This window comes from Strix aluco, chromosome W (genome assembly GCF_031877795.1).
Source record: "Strix aluco isolate bStrAlu1 chromosome W, bStrAlu1.hap1, whole genome shotgun sequence".
NCBI lineage: Eukaryota > Metazoa > Chordata > Aves > Strigiformes > Strigidae > Strix > Strix aluco.
The window spans coordinates 38374391-38400383 of NC_133970.1; the positions used below are offsets into that span (position 1 = coordinate 38374391).

The 25993-nt window shown below is 42.4% G+C and overlaps 1 protein-coding gene across 2 annotated transcripts in view; it reads left to right on the forward strand.

The window, feature by feature from the left end:
- Positions 1-20321, forward strand: part of LOC141917808 (uncharacterized) — a 730013-nt gene extending 709692 nt beyond the window's left edge. Inside the window, exons 2-3 of one of the 2 annotated variants that reach the window (XR_012621472.1) lie at positions 13915-14591; positions 19637-20321. Coding sequence is in view for 1 of the 2 variants with exons in the window: in XM_074811349.1 (XP_074667450.1) it covers positions 14770-16263 (1494 nt within the window). In the remaining variant the exon portion in view is untranslated. Of the gene's footprint in view, positions 1-13914; positions 16784-19636 lie in introns of those variants that run through there. The other variant, XM_074811349.1, reaches the window with a different exon arrangement.
- Positions 20322-25993: the final 5672 nt, after the last annotated feature.

Below are 25993 nucleotides of genomic sequence, written 5' to 3' on the forward strand. Positions count from 1 at the left end.
CCAGTTATGTGTGTGTATCACATATGCAAAAAGAACTGATAAAGAAAACAGTAAGTTTGGGAGATTATTTTATGAAAAATAGGTGATGTTTACAAATACAAGGCTACATGAACCCTTAAAAATGAGCATGCTTGCTGGAAGGTCACAAGCGTGCCATCCAACAGCAAGAAGAGTAAGGCAGAAAGCTGCAGAAGTACAGTAAGAATTCTAAAATGTTTTAGTAGTGCAAATAAATAGAAAATAGAAGGGAAATCTTCTTCTACACAGGCCATTTCAGGTGAACTGGGGTTTGCTGGGCTTTGGCACCTCAAGAGTCAGCATATCAATCTACTTTGAGAACTCTGTCTCCAAGGCATTCTAGCAGGAGAGAAAACCAAGAGGAATCAGTGACCATGAAACAGTTTTCTTATGTTCTTATTAGACAAACGTATCTACAGTGATCTAACCTTGGGATATTATTAGCACTGATTAGCACCAAGTATTGAACTGGAAGGTCTCAGTACTGCAAACAGCAGTAGTCTCTGTAGACAACTACAGAGAAATCTCCAAATGATGGGCTAAACAAGCTCAGTTGCCTTTATACTGTGCCCCAACGTGATCTTCAAGCTCAACAGGTACTCTCCAGAGGTGAGTATTCGGACCTGATAAAAGCCTCAGGCTGGTAAAGTGAGCTTGTATTTCTGAATCAAAAACAAGTGGCTTACCAACCTGAGCAGTCCCATCTGAAAATGTACCAAATACTCTCAAATAGCTGTGATTTTTTTGATCACAGCTTTAAGGCTTCTCACTGACTACCTTGTGCTTTATCTATGAGCAAGCAGGCAGTAGCCCAAAGAAATAAAGACAGGTTTTATGCTCAAATGTGGCCCAGCTCACTCAGGAAAACTATGTATTAACTTCCCAAACAGCTTTATAGGAATGTTTCCCAACAACCATACCTGCAGATTACACAAACGTGGATGAAATGGGCATTATGCTTTATAGGAGAAGGTCCCCATTGCAGTCTACAAGGCAGCTGTTAAAATATGGGCCCTAGAGCCCTCAGAGTTCAGGAGCAGCAATGAAGGTTGTGGGACCAATAAGCTGCAACACAGCTGAGTGAATAAACATTCTGACAGGTGAAGCAGACAAAATCCAGAGGAATATAGATACCTAATCCCCACTGATATCATTATGCCCAACTGCCTTTGTAGCTTAGATACCATTCTTCCACCAGTTCCTCCTACCAATATGCATGGCTTCTGCCTTACCAGAGCAAAATTTCCCTCTAGAGGTCAAGACTACAATCTGAGGTAGATAAATCCACAGCCAATTAACATATAGAGCTTGTTCTGGAACAACAGCAGTCATTTAAATATTTGTGAAAGATAAAAAACTCTTACCAGTTCTCATTTTACTTCTTCAACCTTCACTCGTGCAAGGGAAGGATTCTAATGAGAGAAAATAGCATAAAAATCAATATTTCAGCTGGAAACACAGAGTCCCTGCATCATTGCAAGAGTCTAATGATGTGCCACAGGGGAATTCAGGGATAATTAAATCAGTTTTGTGTACACCCTTTACATGCAAAAGGTACTGACATTAAAAGCTAAGTATCAGTTTGGTTTGGGCAATCACACATTTTTCAAAAGTCTGGTATGGCCTAAAGACTAAAAAAACCCTCATTTTGAGCAATTTTCCAAACCTACCAATCAAGGAACTGGATTTCAAACATATCCATGAATTTTCCAAAGCACAATAAGCTTGCAAGGATAAACCTTCCTCCCTCCTGCCTGTACCAGAAACAAGGCATTGGGGCTCTCCCTGTCTCCACTGACAGCAAGATGGGAAGGAAGGGGTGTCACGTCCTGCTCAGAAGAAGGAGACAGGTGACTTAAGATTTGTAAATCCCCAATGGAGTGGACAATGGTGAGACAAGTCTCAAAGTCCAGACATAAACATTTATTAATTTCCCAGAATGTACTAAGAGAGAGAGAGAGGTAAAAATAGAGATCACTGGTCCGGGTTCCTGCGTTGGTCCCATTGACAAGGGTTCAAGGATGCATCCGTCATCTTCACTTTTCTTCACTCCTCGCCCTCCCTCAATTTATACCCACTTTCCTTGGGTCCGTCCCCTAGGTCAACCTACATACCTACGTATCCCATGTACGGGGAGGAGTAAGGTGCTTCATGGAATGATGTAACTAGCATGATCTTGTTAATCTTCATTAGCATATGCAGGGTGTCAACTTTAATATGCATTTCATGGATAATGAAGCAAAGGTCATTTACCAGATGGATGGCCCTGAAACTTTACAAGATGCACCAGAGCAGAACTGTCCTGTCTCCACAGGGCTCCCTCCTCCAGGTGCATCCTGTGCTATCCAGGCAGCCTTATCAGCTCCTTGAGTGCAAAGCCTGCATTATCCAGACTCCACATTACCCACCCCGTGACTATAGTTTCATCTTAGGGTATTTGCAAGTGTTTGAGACATTCCTCAGAAAGGCTCGGAGGGCCTCTGTTCTCCCCATCCCTTATCTTTACCAAGTTCCTTTTCTCTTGACATTGTTTATGCTTCCCTCAGGCTGCTTCTCTCAGCCTTTGTTTTGGGGAGTTACAAGTCATTTCTTACAGGGGGGAATTGGAGAACCTAGGCAGCTGTCTCTTGGAGTAAGATGGATTTAAAAGAGAAGCAGTCCCACTCCTCTCCCTTCATCCTTTTTTTTTTAGGAGGGAGACAGCTGTAGTTGTATGACGGCGATGTGTTGAGAGGCAGGAACTTGATGGTGGGGCTAAGGAGGTGAAGAGAAAAGTGTGGCCCAGCAGACAGGTCCCTAGTTCATAATATGAGAGATGTGATTAATCACAGAGTTTCTGTGTGATTTTGGGCAAGTCTCTTTGTTTCTCTGGACCTCTATGCCCCATTTATAAGAACTGGAATCTTTTCACCTCTTGCACAGAAAGGTCTGAGGCTAGCTCTATTAAAGGCTGTAGGGTGCTCAGATGAGGAGGTAACAGGAGCCATATCAGGTAACTCAAATACAAAACTGTAAACTAGACAGTTGGTTTTATTAAATACAGTTGTAAAAGACACTCAACTATTCACACTCCAGTTTTTGCTTTTTCTCCCCTGAATGACAAATAGAAAAGTCCTTAATACTTATCTGTAAAAGCAATGGCAATCTTCCAAAGGAGATTGGAAACACTCGGGTTTAGTAGTCCCAAATATCATAGGTGGCGATGTAAGATGTCGCACAAAGCCAAGGCCTTCTGTTTCATGGATTAAAGCCTTGTTTACCCATGATTTCTTTAAGCCACTATAAAGTTGTTCACAAAATTACCCTTAACTGAAACAGTCTTTTGTAACAAGTGTTCTAATTTGAAAAGAGTAAAATCCTTTTTATAAAAGATGCTTCCCACAGCAGTCTGATAGTAACTCCTAGCACAGGGACCAATAATGACAGTAGCTAAAATATAAAACGAAAAAAAGATATACAGACAGGGGCTTTCAAAACTGCAATTTAGTCACCTAAACGAGAAACCTGCGTTTTCAGAGAGCTGAGTACCCAGCACCCTCAGGAGAAATCAAAGAAAATGATGGAGCAGCCAATACTCACACAAGCTAGAGTACTTGTTTAGGGGACAACACCTACATTTGTCTATTTCTTCATAATTGTTAAAATCTTGCTCAGAGCTCCAACCTCTACACAATGTGCTGTGTCCACCATATTGACAGCCTGACAACAGGTATAGCTAATATATTGGTAAACCTCAAAAATTTGTTATACTAAGGAATTACATTTTCTTCCACATTTCTTTGTCTAATTTCTAGCTAATTCACCTTGATACTGAGCTCACCCAGCAAATCTGTGCATTCTGTTAGAACAAAGTTTGCCTGGTAAGCATACTTAATTTCTTGGTTTTGATTAACAAATAGATAGCCTTCTGTTTAAGTAAAGTCTTCTGTTCACACCATTAACAGATGTGTAGGACATCTACCTGCCCACCGAAACCATCACAAGAATATCCTTTACATTGTAAAGTCCATTAAAATTAATCTGATGGCAAATACAATAGAACAGTGGAAAAAATAATTACAGGAGTTAAATCTAGGTAGGACTCCAGTTTTTTCTTCAAAGGCACAATTTCTTTCTGCAGTCCAGCCAGTTTCTGAAGAGAACAAGGCAGATTATATTCTATAGTCTTACTTGTAGAAGTGATGTAAATCAGTGAAATAGATCCACAATTATCTTACAGCATTTCAGAATTCTCAGATGTTGGTGAGAGCTTTCATCATCTTTCTTAAAACCCATGGAAAACTAAAGATCTGCTATTCATTCAGTTATCAGTCAGTCAAACCCAGTTCAAATTTTACACAGAGTTATCAATTTCTCTTCATTCTGAAGACATCTTCAGATGCCTTTCCGTACAGTATAACTACCTGATCTCATCTCCCTGAAAGGAGAGGGGATTTCAAATGAGAATCCGCCAGACAGATGATTTCTACTGTCAACCTCACTGTAGGCCAGAGAGAGAACTGAGGCCCAAGGGGATACATTCTCATGCCTATGGCTTCTGAGTGAAAACAGTTTTGCGCATGCAGTAGCAGAAAGACTCCCTTACACTTGCACTGTTTTGCTCATTCTGTTAACCAGGGGAAATAATTTCTCTTTGGGGCTGAAAATTGAGCACCTTCCACAGTCCTCAACTTTTTCAAAGTAAAAAAAAAATGCACTCTGAAGAAAGTCATTTGTGCTGCCCAATTCACTGAGCTCTTGGCAAAGCAGATATAGAAATGTCAGGGAGTCAAACCTGCCCTTATGCTCAGGTTCTAGAAGATGACAAGTCTAGAAAATTGCCTATGACTTTTTGTATGTAACATTCCAACAGAAATTATTTTTGATGAGTACTCTTCTGAAACACTGTGCAATGTAAGCATTGCCACCCAGTGCTGGTTCATGAGAATGACAACATAAGAATCAGGAAACCTATTTTCATTGTTCAACTAACGTGCAGAAAAAGCTATCAAAAGAAATGGGGAGAAAAATTAAGTTCTCATTACAGTAATAACAAATGATATTAAAATGTGGTGAGTGGAGACAGAACAACACAAATACATGTTACATGTGTACAAATGCTTCAGCACAAAGCTGGAGAATCTATAGCTAGTAACTCAAGAAATGTGCTTTTTCCTTTAACAAATAATCCCATTGGGTTTACAATACAGCTGAAAAATGTTATATTTAAAGACACAAGAAAAAAAAAGCACACCGTGGTTCAGAATTTGGGTTTCACTTGACCTCCTCCCCTTGCTCTGAAATGTTTGAAAGCAGGTTTATTTCACACAAGCTAGAAAGAATCACCTGGGTCATTCTATCAAGTAATTGCAATACACAGGTAGCCACATAACAGGATATAGTCCACAGAATATCCACTCTGTTTATAACATGCATCACAGAGAAAGGAGACAGATCACAGGCTGCTAATTTTCTTTCAGTGGCAGGGAATTTATTCAATGGAAATTCTCTAGTAGGCTATATTCCCAATTACAGCAGCAGAAAGAGGAGGGAAAAACAAAAGACAACAAAAATAAGGATTCCAATTGTTCCCCTCAATCAGTCCAGAAGGAAAGCTTCTTCGCAATTCCAAAACAAGCCCACATCTAACTGAAGAAAAGGTACTACTTCAGCACCCATAGATGCCTCTCAGTTTCTAGGAGAGACAAACCCATCCCAACATACCCCAGTTCAGAGGTATCCATCTATGGGATTTTTATTTGTGCTTCTTTTTACCATTAATATTTGTCCAAGTAACCAAATAGCAAACTACATTTCCTGAAACCACCCAACAAGCCTGGTCTGTACCACTGTAGAAACATCCATCTTGTACCAAAAGACCTACCTCAGACAGACTCACAAGTGATTTGTGTCAGCAATTGGTCCAACCCCATGGCAGCAAGCTGCTCCTACAAACAGGAAAGAGCTAATTCATAACTTACCATAAAATATAACAGGGAGGAGAAAGATTTTACCATTTCCTGGGGTTTTGATCTGAACAGACAAACAAGAATGCAGTTTGTCAACAACAGAAATGTGCTATTTGAACCACAGGTATAGCTGGTATATCAAATCAGTTGTTACTAAAATTTATATCAAGAATAACAAGTCTTTCCAGAAAAATACTGGGAGAAGAGCACGTGGCAAGTCTGGGAAGAGGCTTCTCAGTAAAATGTCATCAACTAATACAACATTTTCCATCTCATATTTGTCAAGGTATTGGACAGCATCCCAGTGTTAAATAAAGCATTCACATGTCATTCATTATGTAGGAAAGGTGAAGGAGAAGACAGTACAACTTCTGCCTTCTGTGTTTAATCAGTCATTAATTTCAAAAAATGGCTATGTTCAGAATTTTGACACACAATTTACCTCAGTGAATCAGCTGCTCTACTGGTAGCTGTCTGTATACTTCTACATGACAACACCTCACAATAAGCACGAGGTAGTCCGAGCTAATACAGTTTTTGGTGTGAGAAACGCTCAGTTGCCAATTATCCATAGCTCAGACAGGATGTGGTGTGAAGCACTCTTTATTACGTTCTTGCAAGACCGGGCGCCCCCATGAAGTGGACGCGCCTACCATCCATCATGCAATGGTTTATATCCCTTTCTCCCAACCGCCAGTTCCCTCCCCTGATTCCTCATTGGCTGAGTACTACAGGGTGTACAGACTTCCCGAACCGCCTACCGATACGCCCCTTCATGTATGTGTTCATACATCGCATGTTCATGGAAATGAACCTTGCCTTTCTCCAGGGCGGAGAAGTTAATATGCATGAGCTCATCACGCAAGCCTACTAAGATGGAAAAGTTGCCCCAAGTCTTTCGGTATCTGCATCCATCTAAAGCCAGTTCCAAGTACTGGGTCATCACAGTTGACAAAAAGACCACTTGTCTTCTAGCCCTAGGCCAGGGATTTCAATGGTTGTGAATTGCTCTCGTTGATTGCTTTGGTGAATCGCTCCTGCCCTTCCCATCAGGCTTATTATGCGAAAACAACATTCTTTCCCTTACAATTCCCCCCTGTTTTTATTTATACTCTTGTTGCTTTTTGCATATTCTTAGAGTATTGTTCTATGAACATTTTTCGAGTGTTGACAACATGATTTCACATCTTTTCTCTGATGACAAGTCATCTCTTGCATCTTCATCTCCCTCTTCCTCTAGTAACAGCACCTTGCCAAGATAGGGGGGTGGTTCCAGAGGCATCTGTTTTGACAAGGCGGTTTCAATGAGACGCTGGACCAATCCTCGGACGCAAGGGATTATGTAGCATCCTACAGAGACAGTGGAGAAAGTAGGTGGTATCTTGACATCCTTGTTCTTCCCCAGTCCGCACATGCGCAGTAGAGTCTCTCGAACTATCCTGGGCTTTCTGGTGTTGCCAGGGGCTTCTGACAGGGGTCCCTCCAGTACTTTTCCATTGCGCAATAGCAGTCCATAGGAGTCTGTGTTTACAGAAAAAGAACTCCGAACCATTTTAAAAACAAAACCACAGTAAATCTCCTTTAACTTATGTACATGGCAAAATACCAGCAGCATACCTGCTCCTCACATTAAAGTCACTATATTTTTAACACGAATCACCACCATATTCTTCACAATCCCTCGCATTTTATTAAATTGATTCGTGTTTGGGTTTATCCCTTGAATGACTGAATGAATCAATTTAATAAAACATGGAATCATACATGGTATAAACATTAGGGTAGCAAATGTACACAACAGATAAAATAAAAGCTGTTTTACCCACGGTGTTCCAGGTAACCAGGACCATAGATTGCCATTCCAGCCATTCCACGTTTGCTATCTGTGATGGGGAAGCGGTATAGAGACCCACGGCCAGCTTGATAATCCCAAAGGTCCCCACAAACCCAGCAGTGACTGAAATTGAAGGTTTTACTTATAGTCTTTGTTAATAAAACAAGCTCATTATTTTCAAAGGGGTCATATGAGTTGGTAGCATTTTGACTCCTTTTAGCCATTATGAGGCTAACATACACAGTGAGGAGAAAAAGCCAGCTACCATAGTGAGGTCCGGTATGGCACATTTTTCTGTTTACCCCTGGACCCATTGGGTTGCTGCCAACGGTCGGGTTCGTGTCTTCTTAACAGCAAAAATGGAGGCCAACCCGGTCTTGCCCTCACTTGGACTTATCCTCAGCTTTTCCCTCACTCCCTTTTACTTTTTTTTTTTTCCTAATTCCTTTGTTCAACTGATTTATGTTTTTATGCAAAACAGTCTAAAACCAAAAATCATAGGTATTACAACTTTTTAACATATGTACATACACACAGGGTTCATGTAGACGATTCAGGACCTCACTACTATTGGTGTCACTCGGTCTGTTTTAATAAGTCCAGTCTTATTTTAGCTCCATCGTATTTGAAGCTTCAGATCTCCAGGTGCTGACTTGATCTTCTAATTGGGTTCACCTGTAACTGGTCCTTTTACCCTGGAAATATGAGTCCATCCTCTTTCAGCAGTTCTTACAGCTGTCTCCGTAGTCAATAATACCAGGAATGGTCCTTCCCATCTAGGAGATAAGCTTTCCTCCTTCCAAGTTTTGATCATTACTTTATCTCCAGGTTGTATTTTGTGTACTGCAAATCCTAAAGGAGTTGTCTGGGCTAACATTCTTTTTATTCTTAATTCTTTTAGGTTTTTCTCAATAGTTTTAATATATTGTTGAATTGTCATGTCTTCTATTAATGGATGCCCTAAAGGCATACCTAGGGAATATGGCATCCCATATAACATCTCAAAAGGTGAGAGGCCTGTCTCTGAATTTGGCATAGTCCTAATATGAAGTAAGGCTAAGGGTGAGCATTTAATCCATGAGAATTTGGTTTCTATCATTAATTTAGGTAACTGTTGTTTCAAGGTCTGATTCATTCGCTCTACCTGTCTATAATTTTGTGGATGCCATGGAGTGTGATATTCCCAAGTGATGCCTGTTATTGATTACTTGTAATTTAGTGGGAAATAACCACTTCTCAATTTTTAGTGATCAGTAAAAATTTATTAGCAAGCGGCGAGTGAGCAAAACAGCGCTGGGTGTGCCGGGAGTCTCTGCTCTACCAAGACACACACCTGACCCGGCAGAACCGAGTCCCTTTATAGTGTAGGCTTCATCCATATTCATGATGGGCGTACCCTGAGGGGTCTGCAAAGGTGTAAACAAGTTTCCCGGGCTTTTCTCCCGTTTTCGCGGGCTTTTCTCAGGTTTCCATCAGAGAAGGGGGGATGACTCAGCACAGGTGTTTTTGTAGTGGCTTGAAGATGGGGGCCATTTTAGCTCCCTTCTAACAACTGATTTTAACAATAGAAACTATATATGTATATCTTATTTCTTATTTACATAAGAGAATTACAAAACTGTTCGGCCACAACATCCTGACTACAACTTCTTTTTCCCCTTGAGATTTGAATAACAAATACCATATATGTTTTATTACAATGTCATGCCCAGGGGGGCGGGTGCGCTCTCAGGGTCTCTCTCTCTCTGCTCTTCACTCTTGGGGCTGTGTTGTTGCTGTGGGGGCGGTCGCTGCGCTCGGTAAGCCACTGCTGCATTTTACCCGTTTCTTTTTGGACTCACTATTGTTACTGTTGTTCTCTTGCTATATTTAGTAAATTCTTTCTTTTTATTCAACCTACGAATTCTCTTCTTTTTGTCCCTCCCCTATCTTACCAGAGGGGGGAGGGGGAGGTGAACGGCCGGCCACGTGGCGTCTGGCTGCCGGCTGAGTTCAAACCTCCACACAGAGGAACTTCTGGAAGTAGAAAAGGCCAAAGCTGACAGCTGATCCCAGAACTTGAAGTTCCTGAAAGACAAATCTGAGTATTTAAAAATCAGGATCAAGGCTGCTGAGGTAGATGGAAGGAATTTTCTAATAAGATGTTGTGACAGGATGGCACAGTCATGGTTGGTCGGACCCAAAATTGTGGTTACAGAGACATCCCAGAAGCTTCCTAAACTCCAGGACTGAGGACTCTTGGGCTAACAGGACAACATATTAATACACTTAAGTTGTTCCTGCTATATTCATGGTCTCTCCCCAGGATATCCTATGATCAATGTGATAGATAGTAAACTATTTATTCATCAAATTCAGTTAAAACAATGGAGAAGTAAATTACCACATGAGCTATGTAATGCTAATATTGCTACATTGTATAAAACTAACCGACTAACAGCAATCGCTTAGCTGAACTAACATAATAAATCAAGGCTGTGTAGGGGGTAGGTAGAAGATATAGTGGTGCGTCCTTATCAGAGCTTTAACAGAGACATGTAGAGACAAGAGGCATGCAGAGACATGTCAGAGAACTACGGAGGCTGCGTAGAACCTTGGGGTGAAAAGTTCAACGGCGAGGAAGAGGAGATACTTCATCTCTACGACCACTACTCAGGACTCTGCGACCACCGCCCAGAACTGTTGAAGTTTACTGCGCAGACGCAAGTAGGAGGAAGCCTCATTAAAATATGAAGCGGGGGTAGGCGGGGATAGATTATGAATATATATGAGAGTTTCATTAATATACATCACTTTGTAACACATAAGCAAGACGAAAAAACTTTGAAAGTGCGCGCCGTTGGTGGAGTTGAACTCCCCGGCCGCCCAGCGCTGTTTTGCTTGTTGTCGCTTGCTAAATAAACAATTGGAATTTTTATTGGCCCTGTCTCACATCAACTTGAGAATTTACTTATAACAATCAATGTAAGGACACTTTCTCTTCTTTCACCAATGTAAGGGAAAGAATGTTGTTTTCGCATAATAAGCCTGATGGGAAGTGTTATAAATTGGGGAAAATAACTTTCAGAAGCCAAATCAAGTGACTTATAAAATTTATTAATTCAGCAAGCGGTTGAGCAAGTAAAGCAGCGCTGGGTGGCCAGGGAGTCACTGCTCCACCAACGGCACGCACCCCTCCTCTTTGGCAGTCTCTTTTTATAATCTTCAGGTTCTGGGGTGACGTGGTCTTTTTGGTTTCATCTGCGGCTGCGCCTTTTGTTGCTAGGGTGGTCGTAGTCTTCCTCTGCGTTATCTTCTGCTGACCCTCTCGGGTTTTTCCCTTATATGGCATAGCTCATCTCTATGCCTACTTTACAGGATATCGCTAATTGCAGACTTGGCGTAAATCACAGACATGCCCACACTCAGGCCTTCACCCTTTGTAAACTATCTGACCACCAAATGCCATTTGCCTCTTATCGCAATCGTAAATCACATCAAATAGACATGCACATACCCAGGCTCCCACCCTTTATCTGATTGACAAATACCATATGTCTCTTATCACCTCACCCTTTATCTGATCAACAAATACTATGTCTCTTATCACAGGAAGGGCAGGAGCGATTCACCAAAGCAATCAACAAGAGCAATTCACAACCATTGAAATCCCTGGCCTAGGGCTAGAAGGCAAGTGGTCTTTTTGTCAACTGTGATGACCCAGTACTTGGAACTGGCTTTAGATGGATGCAGATACCGAAAGACTTGGGGAACCTGAATTTCGAACTTTTCCATCTTAGTAGGCTTGCGTGATGAGCTCATGCATATTAACTTCTCCGCCCTGGAGAAAGCCAAGGTTCATTTCCATGAACATGCGACGTATGAACACATACATGAAGGGGCGTATCGGTAGGCGGTTCGGGAAGTCTGTACACCCTGTAGTACTCAGCCAATGAGGAATCAGGGGAGGGAACTGGCGGTTGGGAGAAAGGGATATAAACCATTGCATGATGGCTGGTAGGCGCGTCCACTTGATGGGGGCGCCCGGTCTTGCAAGAACGTAATAAAGAGTGCTTCACACCGCATCCTGTCTGAGCTATGGATAATTGGCAACTGAGCGTTTCTCACACTTTGGGGGCTCGTCCGGGAGCAAAGTCGTCGCCTGGGAGTCTCCACCGCTGAGGGCGAGGAGGCGCGCCCTGTTGATTTCAACGGTGTCGTGAATCATCGACGGTGACTCCACGGGGACCGACTGAGACCCTGAGACTGATAATACAGACAGGCCTTGTGAACCACTGGGGGCAAAAGGATAAAAAAAAAAAAAAGGGAGGAACTTTGGAAAGCGCTGTTAGACCAGGCAACTCTGTGCATGGACCAAGGTAAGAAAATTGGACTGTTAAGTACTGCCTTGGTGGTCTGGGAGATTCTGGTGGGTGGGAGCGAGTGAGCCGTACGTCAGTGCGGGCTGAGGGCGGAGTCCGCAGTGGCGGCTCTGCTGTGCCGCGAGGAAAACGACCAGAAGTCTCGGGGAAAAATGGGGAACAAAAAGACTAAGCTTAGCGGGAACTCAGGGAAGGTCCCTGAAAACATTCCCCCGGACAGTCCATTGGGGAGAATGTTGTTATGATGAAGGAACGTTCCGAATACAAGGGGAAGGACAAAAAGAAAATGACACATTATTGTGTTTTTGTGTGGACAAAGGAGCCCATTTTGGGACGTAAGGCTTTTTGGCCAAAATATGGGTCAACTAAGAACTGGTTATGTCAAGACTTAAACTTCTATGTGAGTTCAAAGACCCCTTTTTCACAAGAGGAGTCTGACTACACCTCCTTCTGGGTCCAACAAAGGACTGAACACCTTTTTACCTTAAAGGTGGAACAGGAGGACCGGGAAGGAACTGGGGATGAAAAGCCTCCAGAAGCTATCATTGTGGGAGGCTGGGGCATTTTGAGAGAGAATGCCCAGAGTTAAAGTAATTCCAATCATGAACTTTGAAGACAGAATAGAGCAGTCAGGGGTTCTTTAGCTATAAATCCCACCAAGAGCCCTTGAAAAATTGGAGGGTGGGACCCCGGGAGTGATACCGGGGCAAGCAAGACTTCTTTAAATTATATTCCCTTGGGGTTGGAGCTATCGGACCAATGGGCGTCGGTGGCCGGCATAAAAGGGGAAGGGTTTACGGCTTCTGTATTTAAAAAAAAAAAAAAATAGGACAGTTGTGGGACAACTGTTATATGTCCCAAAGGCAGGCAGTAATCTGCTGGGCCGGGATTTGGTGATACGACTAGGATTACAAATCCACACTTATAAGGAATGTGTATGACTATTACTATGAATACTCTGACAGAGAAAGATGAGGTAGATATAAACCCCATCGTGTGGGTCAAAGAGGGTAATAGGGGAGGACTAAAAATCCCCCCCTTAAAAAAATTACCTTATTGGATGGACATGATGTAGTATGACAGAAACAATATCCGATTTCAGCAGAGGGGTGGAAAGGTCTTCAACCAATAATTGAGGGGTTGCTCAAGGATGGACTGCTGGAACCCTGTATGTCCCCTTTCAACACCCCCATTTTGCCAGTTCGAAAAACGGATGGTTCTTATCGATTAGTACAAGACTTAAGAAAAGTAAATGAAATAGTCAAAAAGAGATATCCTGTGGTACCAAACCCGTATACTCTGATGAGTAAAATACCACATGGACACAGATGGTTCAGTGTTACAGACTTAAAGGATGCTTTTTGGGCTTGCCCATTAGATCCAGAAAGTAGAGATTTATTTGCCTTTGAATGGGAAGATGCCCAGACAGGGCGCAAACAACAGTTGAGGTGGACTGTTCTACCTCAAGGATTTACAGAATCCCCTAATTTATTTGGGCAGATATTAGAACAAACTCTGGAACAATTTAAGCCACCTGAAGGGGTCATGTTACTACAGTATGTGGATGACCTTTTACTCTCAGGGGAGGAGCGGTCTGAGGTGAAAATAGCCACTGATGGACTCCTTAATTTTCTGGGAAAACAAGGGTTAAGGGTCTCAAAGGCCAAACTCCAATATATAGAAAATGAAGTTAAGTATTTGGGCCATTTAATTACAGAAGGGAGATGAAAAATAAATCCCGAAGGTGTGATAGATTGGGTGGGTTTGTTCACTAAAATGTCAGCAGGATAAAGTGCTTGTTTGCTTGGCAGGATATGCTGGGGGCCTCTTGGTGGGTGAGACCCAGATACCGTTAGGCCTGCTTAATCAGCCCCCACAGGTCTGGTCTCCACCCAGATGCCGTTAGGCTTGCTTAATCAGCCCCCACAGGTCAAGTCTCCACCCAGATATTGAGAGGATCGAATAAGGAAGATTGAGAACCTCCATCCCTGCGACCCCCTAGTAGCAAAACGAACATGCGCAGAGTATACCGAAAGAAACTACGTCAACCGGGAAGAAGACTGTATATAAAAAGGGACTGTAAAAAGGGAAGAGGGCCGCCGTTGATGGAGCGGAGACTCCCCGGCTGCCCAGCGCTGATTTTTGCTCGCTAACTTTGCTTGCTGAAATTATAATAAATTCTGATTGGGTTGGAAACTTTTGGTCTCGTTTTCTCAACATATAACAATTTGGTGCCGTGACTCGGATGGAAATATAGTGGCTGGACTTGGGCAGCAGGGAAGGCGCCCCACCATCCTTTGGTGGTCCTAGCTGTTCCCAAAGTCTCCACACTTTCCACTGACGAACCCAAAATCTAAAGTAGTGAGCAAAAGGAACCGGTCGACCCTGTAATCTTTGTGCACAAAAAGTCCGGACGAAGACACAGGACGTGTAAGTATATTTGGAAATCCGTTCGGTTAGGGTTGGTGATCCTGAAGCGTTGCATGTGAGTGGTTCCAGTGGAACCAAGCGAGTGCGGACCCTCAGTAGTGCGGTTCCCATAGCCCGCGAGGGCGTGGGCCACGAACCAGGGGAACGTGTGTGAGTGAGAAAGAGTGCGCTTCGGAAGATGGGACAGGGGAAAAGCAAGCCCCCTGGTCCCATGGGTGGAGGGCCCCCTGTGCGGTTGCCCCCTATCCCGCCTGATAGTCCCTTAGGATTAATGTTGACAAATTGGAGGGATTTTTCAAAAAGCAAAGGAAAGAATAAAGCAAAAATGATCCATTTTTGTATGGAAATTTGGGGAGGTCAGAATATTAAGGAAGAACATGTCTTCTGGCCAATCTTTGGGTCTTTTGAAAATTGGGTATGTGAGGCCCTAAACACATATGTCAATTCTAAGGAACCGGTTAATCCGGAGGAGAGTGATTATGCTAACATGTGGATGGGATCAGGAGCCAAAAGCTATCTGTTTGCCCTAAAAGAAAAGGGGGGTGGGAAAAACGATAAGAAAAAACAAGACAAAGAAGAGGTTCCCTTATTACCCCCACCTTATATACCACCCCCACCACCTATTGCCAATCCACCACCCTCAGCCCCTGAGGAAACTGAGAGCGACTCTGGAACTTCCTCAGACACCCCCAGAAGTTCCAGAAGGGCAACTAGAAGTCAGGCAAAACAACAAAAATTATATCCACTCCGGGAGACACCAATGAGGGGACCACAACCAGGGATAGGATTTGTATCTATACCCCTTAACTCAGGGGATGTTAGGGAATTCAAAAAAGAAATGGGAAACTTGATAGAAGATCCTTTGGGGGTTGCTGAAAGGATTGATCAATTCCTAGGTCCTAACACCTATACCTGGGATGAAATGCAGTCTATTTTGAGTATACTATTTACTGCAGAAGAAAGAAATATGATCAGAAGGGCCGAAATGAGAATATGGGATGCCCAGCATGTACAAGGTCCTTTTGCAGATGAAAAATGGCCCATACAGCGACCAAATTGGGACCACCAAAACCCAAACCACAGAACTCACATGCAGGACCTAAGGACTATTATTATTCAAGGCATCCGAGAATCTGTGCCCAGGGGGCAAAATATAAACAAAGCCTTTAATGAGAGGCAGAAAAAAGAGGAAAGCCCCACCGATTGGTTAGAGAGGCTGAGAAAAAGCCTCCAGATGTATTCAGGATTGGATCCGGACACCCAAGTGGGACAGGCATTGCTGAAAACTCAATTTGTAGCCAAATCTTGGGATGACATAAGAAAAAAATTAGAAAAGATGGACAACTGGCAGGACCGGGGGTTAGATGAGTTATTGCGAGAGGCTCAGAAAGTGTACGTCCGGAGGGATGACGAAAATCATAAGAAGCAAGTCAGGATGATGGTGGCAGCTGTCCGGGAGGGACAAAAAGGCCCAAGGAATCAGACACCTCCTCGTACACTAGGAAAATATGGGGATTTCCTAAAAGAAAACCCCAGATTCAGGACAGAAAAAACTGAAGGAATGATAAGACGAAGAGAACAGGGCACCTGTTTCTATTGTGGTGCCCGAGGACACATAAAAAGGGAATGCAGGAAGCGGCTGCGGGACGAAAGAATGTTCAAGGAAGATTAGGGGTGTCAGGGGCTCTATTTGCTGGGGACCCAAAAACATAAGGAGCCCTTGATAAAAGTTAAGGTAGGTCCCCAGCAACAGGAATTCGAGTTCCTGGTAGATTCAGGGGCTGAAAGATCCACTATCCAGATAATGCCCCAGGGCTGTAAAGTATCGTCAGAAACGGCCCAAGTTATAGGAGCCAAGGGAGAACCCTTTGAAGTACCCATTATCAAAAATATAGTATTTGAAACACATTCCAAATTTGGGATGGGATCATTATTATTAGTCCCTGAGGCTGATTACAATTTATTGGGTAGAGATCTAATAATAGAATTAGGAATTAATTTGGAAGTAAAAAATAAAGAACTAAAGATTAGATTATGCCCCCTTCGAGTGGAAGATGAAAAGGAAGTTAACCCAGAGGTATGGTATACCCCAGAAACGATTGGTAAGCTACAGATACCTCCATTTTCAGTAACCATTATTAATCCGGAGGTACCTATACGAATCAAACAATATCCAATTCCACCAGAAGGGAAGTGGGGGTTAAAGCCTGAGATTGAAAGGTTACTTGAAAAAGGCCTTTTAGAACCATGTATGTCCCCCTTTAACACTCCCATCCTACCCGTAAAGAAATCAGATGGGTCTTATAGATTAGTGCATGATTTAAGGGAAATTAACAAAAGAACCGTAACTCGATTCCCCATAGTGGCTAATCCTTATACCTTGCTTAGTAGGATAGGGCCAGAAAATCACTGGTATAGTGTAATTGATTTAAAAGATGCCTTCTGGGCTTGCCCCCTGAGTGAGGAAAGCCGAAATTATTTTGCCTTTGAATGGGAAGATCCTGAAACCCACCGTCGACAGCAATTAAGGTGGACGGTCTTACCTCAAGGATTTACCGAGTCACCGAATTTATTCGGGCAAGCATTGGAGAAAATTCTCCAAGAATATGTGGTAAATGAAAATACCATCTTGATCCAGTATGTGGATGATCTTTTAATTGCAGGAAAGGAGGAAGCAATAGTAAGGCAAGAAAGCATTAAATTATTAAACTTCCTGGCTCTAAAGGGACTGAAGGTATCACGATCCAAGCTACAATTTGTGGAAGAAGAAGTTAAATATCTGGGGCATTATTTATCAAAAGGAGAAAAGAGAATAGATCCCGAACGAATAAAAGGGATATTGTCAATACCCCCTCCTACAAATAAAAAGCAGATAAGACAATTATTGGGTCTGGTCGGGTATTGCAGACAATGGATTGAAAATTATAGCAGCAAAGTAAAATTTTTGTATAATAAATTGAGCCAGGATAACCTGCTAAAATGGACCATGGAAGATGAACAACATTTGGAACGACTGCGAAAAGATCTTATAACTGCCCCAGTACTAAGCTTACCTGACCTAAAAAGACCCTTTTCCCTCTTTGTTAATACTGATGAGGGAACTGCCTATGGAGTCCTTACCCAGGACTGGGCAGGGAAAAAGAAACCAGTAGGATATCTGTCTAAGTTACTAGACCCGGTTAGCAAGGGTTGGCCCACCTGCCTACAAGCAGTAGTAGCAGCTGCACTCCTGGTAGAAGAAGCAAATAAAATAACTTTTAATGGAGAATTAAGGGTTTTATCGCCTCATAACATTCGGGGCATCTTGCAACAAAAGGCAGAAAAATGGGTCACAGATTCCAGGCTTTTAAAATATGAAGGAATATTGATTGATTCCCCAAAACTATCCCTGGAAGTCACAACCCTCCAGAATCCAGCCCAGTTCCTGTACGGAGAACCCTGGGACTCACAGTTGATACATGACTGTTTCATAACCATAGAAAGTCAAACTAAAATTAGACCAGATTTGGAAGAGGAAGAACTAGGAGAAGGAGAAAAATTATTTGTGGATGGCTCGTCACGAGTAGTGAATGGGAAAAGAAAATCAGGATATGCAATTATTAAAGGACCAAATCTCAAAGTATTGGAATCAGGACCATTAAATCATTCCTGGTCAGCCCAGGCGTGTGAATTATATGCAGTGCTAAGAGCTTTGGAATATCTAAGAAATAAAGTAGGAACTATATTTACCGACTCTAAGTATGCATATGGAGTAGTGCATACCTTTGGGAAAATATGGGAAGAAAGAGGATTAATAAATTCACAGGGAAAGGACATAATCCATCAGGAATTAATAGTGCAGATATTAAAAGCTCTAAGGGGTCCAAAAGGAATTGCAGTGGTACATCTAAAGGGACATCAAAAAGGAGTGGATATCCGAAATAGGGGAAACAATGTAGCTGACCGAGAAGCAAAAAGAGCGGCCCTAAAAGACTGGACCCCAGTTGATACTCTTAGCCACGATACCTCAGAGGTAAAGAAATACAGATTGTATAGCTTCACCCTGCAGGAGAAAGCTAAATTAAAGGAGATGGGCGTAAAAGAAAACCAGGGGGGACATTGGAATCTCCCCGATGGGAGAACTATTCTACCAAAAACACTTGCATTAGAAACTTTGCAAAGGTTTCACGATCAGACTCATTGGGGAGTACAAGCATTAGTAGACCAATTTGCTACTAAATATATGAGCATTGGAATATATAATTTGGCAAAACGAGTAGTAGAAGACTGCCTAATCTGCAAAAGGGTCAATAAAACCCAAATTAGAGAAAGACCACTAGGTGGCAGGCAGCTTGCACACAGACCATTTGCTAACATTCAGATAGATTTTACTGAGCTACCAAAAGTGGGAAGATATAAATATTTGCTAGTGATAGTAGACCACCTAACTCATTTTGTAGAGGCTTTCCCCACTGTTAGAGCAACTGCTCACACAGTAGTAAAAATACTGTTGGAAAACATAATACCAAGATATGGAATGAGTGAAGTTATTGACTCAGATCGAGGTCCCCACTTTGTGTCTAAAATAATACAGGAGGTTTTGGTGGCAATGGGAACAAAATGGGAACATCATACACCATGGCATCCCCAAAGTTCGGGGAAAGTAAAGAGGATGAATGCAGAAATTAAGAAACAGCTCACCAAACTAATGATGGAAACCCGGTTATCCTGGGTGAAGTGTTTACCACTCGCACTACTTAATTTGAGAACTAGACCTAGGGCTGATCTTGGGATTTCACCTTTTGAGATGCTATACGGAATGCCTTATGATTTAGAGGAACCCCAAGACCATCCTAGAGTGAGAGACCAGAAATTAAACTCCTATATTATAAACTTAATGAAATATCGAAATGAATTATGGAAAAAGGGAATGGTGGTGCAAAGACCTCCTCTGGACTTGGCTATTCATAAAATCCAGCCAGGAGACTGGGTATTAATTAAATCATGGAAGGAATCATCATTAACCCCTCAATGGGACGGACCTTACCTTGTATTGCTTACCACAGAGACTGCTGTCCGAACTGCTGAACGAGGTTGGACCCATGCCCGCTTAATAAAAGGACCTATCACTAACTCTTTGTGGAAAATCACCAGCACGGTTGGAGACTTGAAATTAAAATTCCAGAGGACTTAATGGACTTGGACCCTTACAGGATTGAGTATTTACTTAACCCTTATTACTTAGATGATGGACTTATAAGTAATGATGATGTTAGAATAAGGTGTGGAAATAAGTACTGTAATTGTCATCCCTTTGTATGTTATACCTGTAAAGTATGCAAGGAAAGGTGGTGGACTCATTGTGTTGAAGGATACCCTCCCCGAGGGGTTTGCATCTCCTGTTATAAATTGCAAAGGGAAATCACTAATTGGACATTAACCTGCAAAATATTTAAAGGAGAATTAACCTCGGGCTCAAAAGAATGGTGGGATATATTTACAAAAGGAATTGAACCAAATTTTTATTGTTATCACCCGAATGAACCAAAGCCTTTTGTAGCGGAAATCACTGAGAGCCTCTGTCGTAAGCTCATCAGTAAAGTCCGCTGTGACGTTCCTGAAATTAAACATACAAATTGGAGATCCTATTTTACGAGACAGGATCTTAGACGGCGAGTGTTTCCTCCTGAAGAACATCCTTGCTGCCGAGAAGATGGTACACCTCGTGGCTCGAAGCACCTGAGTCGACGAGCAAGGCAGAGGGAAAGATGACTGTGGAGGAAGGAGCCGTCCAACTGGAGCGTTGCTGAGATGCTGGCAGAATTACCACGGGATTGGTAAAGAAAAATGGGTGAATAACATACTTTTAACCCTGTCTGCATTTCACAGGAATCAACGCAGAGGGAATCTGGTATACAGGGGAACATCATCTCAAACCTTGCATATCATAATTGTAATATTGTTATGGCTAAAATTAAGTTATTGTACTGCAGAACTGGAAACACACCAACCTTTTAAATGGTCCCTAACCAGATTAGATGGTAAAATCTTACGTACATCAACTGTACCAGGGGCTCCAAGCTTCATTGTGGGATTGTGTGATCTAACGGGAATAGACCACTGTGGTAAAATTTTGAATTTAACAGGATTTTACATGTGTCCTAGTTCCAACCAAGGGAAACCATATTGTAATTACCCTGGCCATTATTTTTGTGCCTATTGGGGCTGTGAAACTATCGCTTCTGATTGGGCTCCAGGAGGGGGACCAGATCAGTATCTTAAAGTAGGATTTGGTCCAGCTGGGTGTACACCACCTTGGAAAGGTCCCTCAGGAGAGATGCTCTCTAAAGGAACATGTTCATATATATATATTAATATAAAAAAGCCAGAAGACCCAGGGTGGATCCTGGGAAGAACCTGGGGAATTAGACATTGGGAACCTGGAGGAGATCGGGGAAATCTTATAACAATTAAGAAAGAAATTGCACCTAATGAAACCCCAGAACCCATTGGACCAAATCTGGCAATTTCTACTATTAATGTTAAAAACAATACCACTAATTACCAGGGAAAGTATACCCAACCCACTAATTTGACCTCTGAAATCAATATATATGGATATAGTACTCTATGGAAAATTATACAAGCTAGTTATGGGATACTAAACAAAACCAAACCTGAGTTAACGAAAGACTGTTGGTTATGTTATAATATTAGGCCACCTTTTTATGAAGCTGTAGGAATGACTGCTAAAGCTAAAAGAGTAAATGGAACTAACCCTGCACGGTACCTGTGGAAAAAAGGAAAGGACCAGACACAGGGACTCACTTTGTCCCAAGTAACAGGTAAAGGGAGATGCATTGGAAAGGTCCCCACCCATAAAATGCATCTCTGTGGAGCAAAAATATCAAAAAACGAGAGACCTGCACAGTGGCTGATTCCCGCCGCTAATACGAAATGGATATGTTCAAACATTGGGATCACCCCGTGTATATCTCTTGTTGCATTTAACGAAAGCAGTGAATACTGCATTCAGGTATCAATAATACCACGTATTACTTACCATTCTAGCGAATATATTTATAATCAGCATATAACCCCTGAACATCATTTAGTAAAACGAGAACCAATCACTGTCCTTACCATTGCTACTCTTCTCACCATCAGTGGCATAGGCACAGGAACAGGAATCGCCTCCTTAGTAAACAATCAAAAAGAAATGAAGGCACTCCGAGTAACAGTAGACGAAGATCTCGGTAAAATTGAGCTAGCGATTGATGGATTGGTAAAGTCATTAAGATCCTTATCTGAGGTAGTAATGCAAAATAGAAGGGGATTAGATCTCTTGTTACTACAACAAGGAGGATTATGTGTAGCACTCAAGGAAGAATGTTGTACTTATGCAGACCATACAGGGGTAACAATTGATACAATGACTAAGTTACGAAAGAGGTTGGAACAACGGAAACGGGGAAGAGAGGCTCAACAGAGCTGGTATGAATCCTGGTTCAATTATTCCCCTTGGCTAACAACTTTGCTTTCGACTATAGCTGGCCCTCTGCTGTTGCTTATTTTGGGATTAACTTTTGGACCATGCATTTTTAACAAACTAATTACAATTGTAAAAAGTCGCTTGGAAGCTGCACACTTAATGCTTGTTAGAGCTAAATACGAACCACTCCGAGGAGATATGGAAATGGAAGAAAGCTTGAATTTGAGTCAACAAGAATTAAAAAGGTTTAGTGAACAAAATTAAGAAATAGAAAAGGGGGGATTGTGATAGATTGGGTGGGTTTGTTCACTAAAATGTCAGCAGGATAAAGTGCTTGTTTGCTTGGCAGGATATGCTGGGGGCCTCTTGGTGGGTGAGACCCAGATACCGTTAGGCCTGCTTAATCAGCCCCCACAGGTCTGGTCTCCACCCAGATGCCGTTAGGCCTGCTTAATCAGCCCCCACAGGTCTGGTCTCCACCCAGACGCCGTTAGGCTTGCTTAATCAGCCCCCACAGGTCTGGTCTCCACCCAGATATTGAGAGGATTGAATAAGGAAGATTGAGAACCTCCATCCCTGCGACCCCCTAGTAGCAAAACGAACATGCGCAGAGTATACCGAAAGAAACTACGTCAACCGGGAAGAAGACTGTATATAAAAAGGGACTGTAAAAAGGGAAGAGGGCCGCCGTTGATGGAGCGGAGACTCCCCGGCTGCCCAGCGCTGATTTTTGCTCGCTAACTTTGCTTGCTGAAATTATAATAAATTCTGATTGGGTTGGAAACTTTTGGTCTCGTTTTCTCAACATATAACAGAAGGGATTCAAGGGATAATTAATCTACTGCTCCCTGGAACTAAGAAAGAATTAAGAAAGTTTTTGGGATTGACTGGGTATTGCCGCCTATGGATTGAGGCCTATGCACAGAAAACAAAGGGGTTGTATCTTAAACTCCTGCATGAGGAACCAAAACCTAGCGCTCCTTCCCCTCCACCAGCAGCCGAACCCGTAATCGAGAAAAGCAGAAACAATTAGAAAATAGTGGGGCAGAGGTTTGGGGAGGCGTTGGCGGCGGCGGGCGGCCCCTAGGACCGCGGCACGACCCCGCGCCAGGACGCGGCCCCCCCGCGGTGCCGCAGGGAGGGGGCCCGGCCGCGGCTGCGCCCCCGCGGGGGCTGCGCCGAGCGCTGCGGTCTGAGCGCGCTGCTGGAGGAGCCCGGCCGGGGAATAAAGCGGCCAGCGAGAAAAGGAAAAAAAAAAAAAAAAAAGAAAAAAAAAATTGTTACAAATGTATTCGGGAGTAGACCCTGCATGCATCCCCGGTGGGGGAGGCTTTATTAAAAACTTAATTCGTGTCCAAATTATGGGGAGATATTAGAAAGAAGTTAGAAAAATTCGATGATTGGCAAGAGCGGGGTCTACAGGAATTAAGAGAAGCGCAGGAGGTGCGTGTTAGAAGACAATAGGGATACAAGGAGAATTGCAGAGGACTCTGCAAACCAGACCAGAATTGAAACGAAACTTTTGGGTGATGGGTACAGTGTAAAAGAGATTAATGAAAACCAGTTAAGTATTTGAGCCACAAACAATAAGAAAGATCTTGATAGCTGTTCAGTGCGTACCATTAATGGCACATCATGGATAAAAAGCAGGCACTCTGATCTTTTACCTGGTGACACAAATGTTAATGAATATGACCCTAAAATCAATATGTTTGAGAAAACTGAACGTATGTCATGTATTTCTACCAGCAAAACAATTTCTGCAATGAATGAAAGGATCCAAATAGATTTCACAGAACTACCGAAAGTTAGGAGATGCAAATATTTACTGGTAATAGTAGATCAATTAACTCACTGGGTAGAAGCTTTTCCTACCACCAGAGCGACTGCCCAGTCAGTAGCTAAAATATTATTGGAACAAATTATACCATGATTTGGAATTGTAAAAGTATTTGATTCGGATCAGGGTACTCATTTTACATCAAAAATTATAAAGTTAATTACAGAAGCTCTGGGCATTGTAATAAAACATATATGGTATTTGTTATTCAAATCTCAAGGGGAAAAAGAAGTTGTAGTCAGGATGTTGTGGCCGAACAGTTTTGTAATTCTCTTATGTAAATAAGAAATAAGATATATGTCTATAGTTTCTATTGTTAAAATCAGTTGTTAGAAGGGAGCTAAAATGGCCCCCATCTTCAAGCCACTACAAAAACACCTGTGCTGAGTCATCCCCCCTTCTGTGACGGAAACGGGAGACAAGCCCGCGAAAACCTGAGAAAAGCCCGGGAAACTTGTTTACACCTTTGCAGACCCCTCAGGGTACGCCCATCATGAATATGGATGAAGCCTACACTAGAAAGGGACTCGGTTCTGCCGGGTCAGGTGTGTGTCCTGGTAGAGCAGAGACTCCCGGCACACCCAGGCTGTTTTGCTCACTCGTCGCTTGCTAATAAATTTATTATTGATCACTAAAAATTGAGAAGTGGTTATTTCCCACTAAATTACAAGTAATCAATAACAACATCACATGGTATGAAATACTCTAATGAAAGTTAACTCTGTTATCGATTTACCAATAAGTAGAAGAAATTGTGTTTGATTTAATAGAAATATAAAATCATAAGAAATATTTAGTAAAATTTTTATCTGTTGTGGTTTGAATTAGCAACCGATTGCTGCTTTAAAATCACCTATACAGTCCCATACCAAGGCCGAAGAGATTGGTCATAATCATTTAGTAGAAACATTTGGGACCTAGGTAACCAAATACAAACTGATCTGTAAGTTGATTTATAATATATATATACAGGACCAGGAGAATGCAAGTAGTTGTCAAAGTTTAGGATTAATAGGAACTGGGGGAAACAACCATAACAGTTTACAAGTACCTGCCAAGGAAACTGTGCCCTTGGAAATTATGTTTGTGTATGAAACTGTGTCCTTGGGAATTGTGTTTGTGTATGAAACTGTGTCCTTGGGAATTGTATATGAAAAGTTCTATATAAGATGAGTGATTTTAGTGCTTGGCGCGCGTTGTTGGTGATAACACTCCCCTGCGCGCCCGGCTGTCAATAAAGAAGTGTCTGCTTATCTGCATCAAATTGGTGTTGATAAGTTCATTATTCCGAGTTTTTCGGTAACAGTTTCTGGCGACCCAGATGGGACCTCGCTGAGAGAGACCGGAGGAATCGGGGACATGATCGGTTCCAGCCAGAACTGAGGATTTCTCGGGGATACCCATCAATCCCCGATCCGTAAGGCTCTTCGCGACGTTCCCTGGATTTTGGTAAGACACTTCTTTTTTTGTACTAGGAGTGGGTTAGAGTCCCACCCTTGGAAAGTGGGTTAGAGTCCCACACAGTGGGTTAGAGTCCCACTGTATAAGCCTGCCTGTCAGAGGTGGCGAAAGCTGCGCAGGGTTGGGCTAGAGGATCCTCGTGTATTGGAAGCCTAGGCGTCTGCCCGTAAGACATAAGCGAAAGCTATTGCAGGGTTGGACAATTGTGGATTGGGAAACAAGAGAACCTATATGCTATAGCGTTCTCAAAGGAAGTGCCTCTAACAAGAAGTTAGAAGTTTTATATGTGTTATATTGTAAAATTGTTTATTTCTTCAGTAGAGTATTGTATAAGAATTAAGAATTGTGTAATATTGTGTTATATACCTTTGTATATTGTAACAGTTGTGGAAAGGTGTGAGTGTGAGTGTGTTTGTAAGCATTAGACGTGCAATTGAGCACGAAGCGAGTGCGGAGTTTGGATCCGCGGTTCTGTTATCCCGTGAGGGGTGCAGCCGGAGAAGAACGAAGCGACAGATTTGAGTGATTGATTGTATATTGTACTGCAAAGTGATTTATTATGGCATCTAAGCTGACTCATTTGTTTAAAAGTAAAAGTATGGGTAATCTGGCTGCAAATGACAAAGTTCC